Raw genomic sequence first — 2,014 nt, forward strand, 5'->3', positions numbered from 1 at the left:
TCCATCCTCACCACTTTTTCCTCATTCTAACTCTATTTCTATTTGCCCCAATTTTCTAGATTGCTCTACAACAGCCAACAGCCACCACCACCAGTCCGCCGCCATGGACTACAAAGAAGTGCTCGCCCTGGCGGACCAGAAGCAGACCGACCTGCTGGCGGTCCGCTCGCGAAACGGCCGACCAGGCGGCTCCTCGAAAGGCCCCGATCCGGCGGCGATTGCCGCCTTCAAGGCGCGCAAGGAGCGCGAAGAGCGGCTCCGGGCGGCCCAGGCCCGCCATGAGCGGGAGCACCTGCTTGCGCTGCGCGCCCAGAACAGNTAGCCGCATCACCGTCAACGAGGCGGAGGTGAAGGACAGCGAGAAGGTGGAGGAGAAGATCCGCAGGGCGGGCATTCGCGGCACGGTGGAGCGCACCAAGGCCCGTCTGGCCATGGACGAACGGCTGGCGGCGATGACCCGTCGCGACCGTGATCGTCTGATCGCCAAGCTGGAGCGCGAGGAACCGGTGAAGGTGGTGACGAAGAAGACCAGCGTCAGTGAGGTGCTCGCCAAGGCCAAGGAGAGTGCCGCCGCCGCCGCTGCAGCAGCCAAAAAACAACAAGCAGAGGAGGCGGTTGCGGCGGCAAAACGCCGCTCCAAGGCGCCGCCGCCCGCCCTCAGCTACGACCAACTGCTGAGCATGGCCAATGCGAACAGCAGCAAAAAGCCGATGAGTCTCGAGGAGCACATCAAGGCGGAGATGGAGCAGAAGAAGCGAGAACGCCCCATGACGGCCAAGGAGAAGGAGCAGGCAAGGGAGGAGCAGTACTTCAAGAACCGCTCCAAGGGCGCACGTCTGCCCACCGAGGAGGAGCAACGGTCCAGAGCGGACGCGGCAAATCGACGACAGCATTCTTCTCCTTCTCCGTCGCCCTCACCTCCACCCGAAGAAGCAGCAGAAGAGGACATCTACGTGCCCTACGAGCCGGAAAAGGTCTCCCGACGACAGGTGCCGACGACTGAGCCGAGCCGATACCAGCCGGCGAATCACCACCGGCCAGCACCAGCTTATCAACAGGCTCGAAAACCGCCTCCGCCTCCAGCTTCATCGCGGGCACCACCCGAAAGATACTCTCCGACCAATGCTCGCCTGCCTGCTCGGCCCTCCGGTTCTGCGGTAAATGGTGGCCCGAGAGCAGCTGCTGCACCGTACCGACCATCAGGAGGTGCTGCTTCAGCTTCCAGACCATCACCACCAAAGCCATCATCAGCTTTATACAGTGCTAATGGCTCCAGTGCTCGTCAGCCCATGAATGGGCCCATGAATGGACGTCAGAGGCCACCGCCACCACCACAGTCAGCTAGACCAGCTTACTCCTCTTCTCAACGAGCACCACCAACACCACCATCTTCAGCCAAGTTGGATCGCGGAAGAATGCAACAACAACAGGCACAACAACGGTCACGAGCACCTCCTCCTCCTCCACCACCACCACCTCCAGCTCGTGGCCGTCCTGCACCGTCAACATCATCATCAACGGCAGCAGCAGCTCGTTACCAGCCAGCTCCGTACCGGGGCTCTGCCGCCCATCAGCCGCAGTCCTCCCTTCCCTATCGTCCGGCAGCTCGACCTCCACCACCTCGATACTCACCACCATTCGCTCGGCCTCGAACTAATCTGCCGCCCATCGGCGCCACCTACCGCCGCGGCATGTACAACGACTACGAGCCGGAGCGGTACGGCGAGGAGGACGACGAGGACGAGTACTACGACGACGAGGAGGAGGACGAGATGGCCGACTTCATCGACGACGGCCCCGAGGAGGCCCCGGAGGCGTACGAGCCCGAGTACTCGAGCGTCATTCGGGACATCTTCGGGTACGACAAGCGCAAGTACCGCTACATCGCAGACGACGACGAGGACGACATTGAGGAGGCGAGCTTTGCGCAGTGCATGAAGGAGGAGAGCCACAGTGCTCGCGTCGGCCTCATGGAGGACCTGGAGGACATGCGGCGCGAGGAGGAGGAGGAGCG

The 2,014-nt window shown here is 62.4% G+C and overlaps 1 protein-coding gene across 1 annotated transcript; it reads left to right on the plus strand.

The window, feature by feature from the left end:
* Positions 1-278: 278 nt before the first annotated feature.
* LOC108355867 (serine/arginine repetitive matrix protein 1-like) lies at positions 279-1,993 on the plus strand (the record flags this gene model as incomplete). Its single annotated transcript, XM_017606998.1, has 1 exon — positions 279-1,993. A coding segment is annotated over exon 1 (1,715 nt), but the record flags the coding sequence as incomplete, so codon positions are not given.
* Positions 1,994-2,014: the final 21 nt, after the last annotated feature.

This window comes from Rhagoletis zephyria, unplaced genomic scaffold (assembly GCF_001687245.7).
Source record: "Rhagoletis zephyria isolate East Lansing unplaced genomic scaffold, Rhagoletis_zephyria_1.1 Rzeph_scaffold_51286, whole genome shotgun sequence".
Taxonomy (NCBI): Eukaryota; Metazoa; Arthropoda; class Insecta; order Diptera; family Tephritidae; genus Rhagoletis; species Rhagoletis zephyria.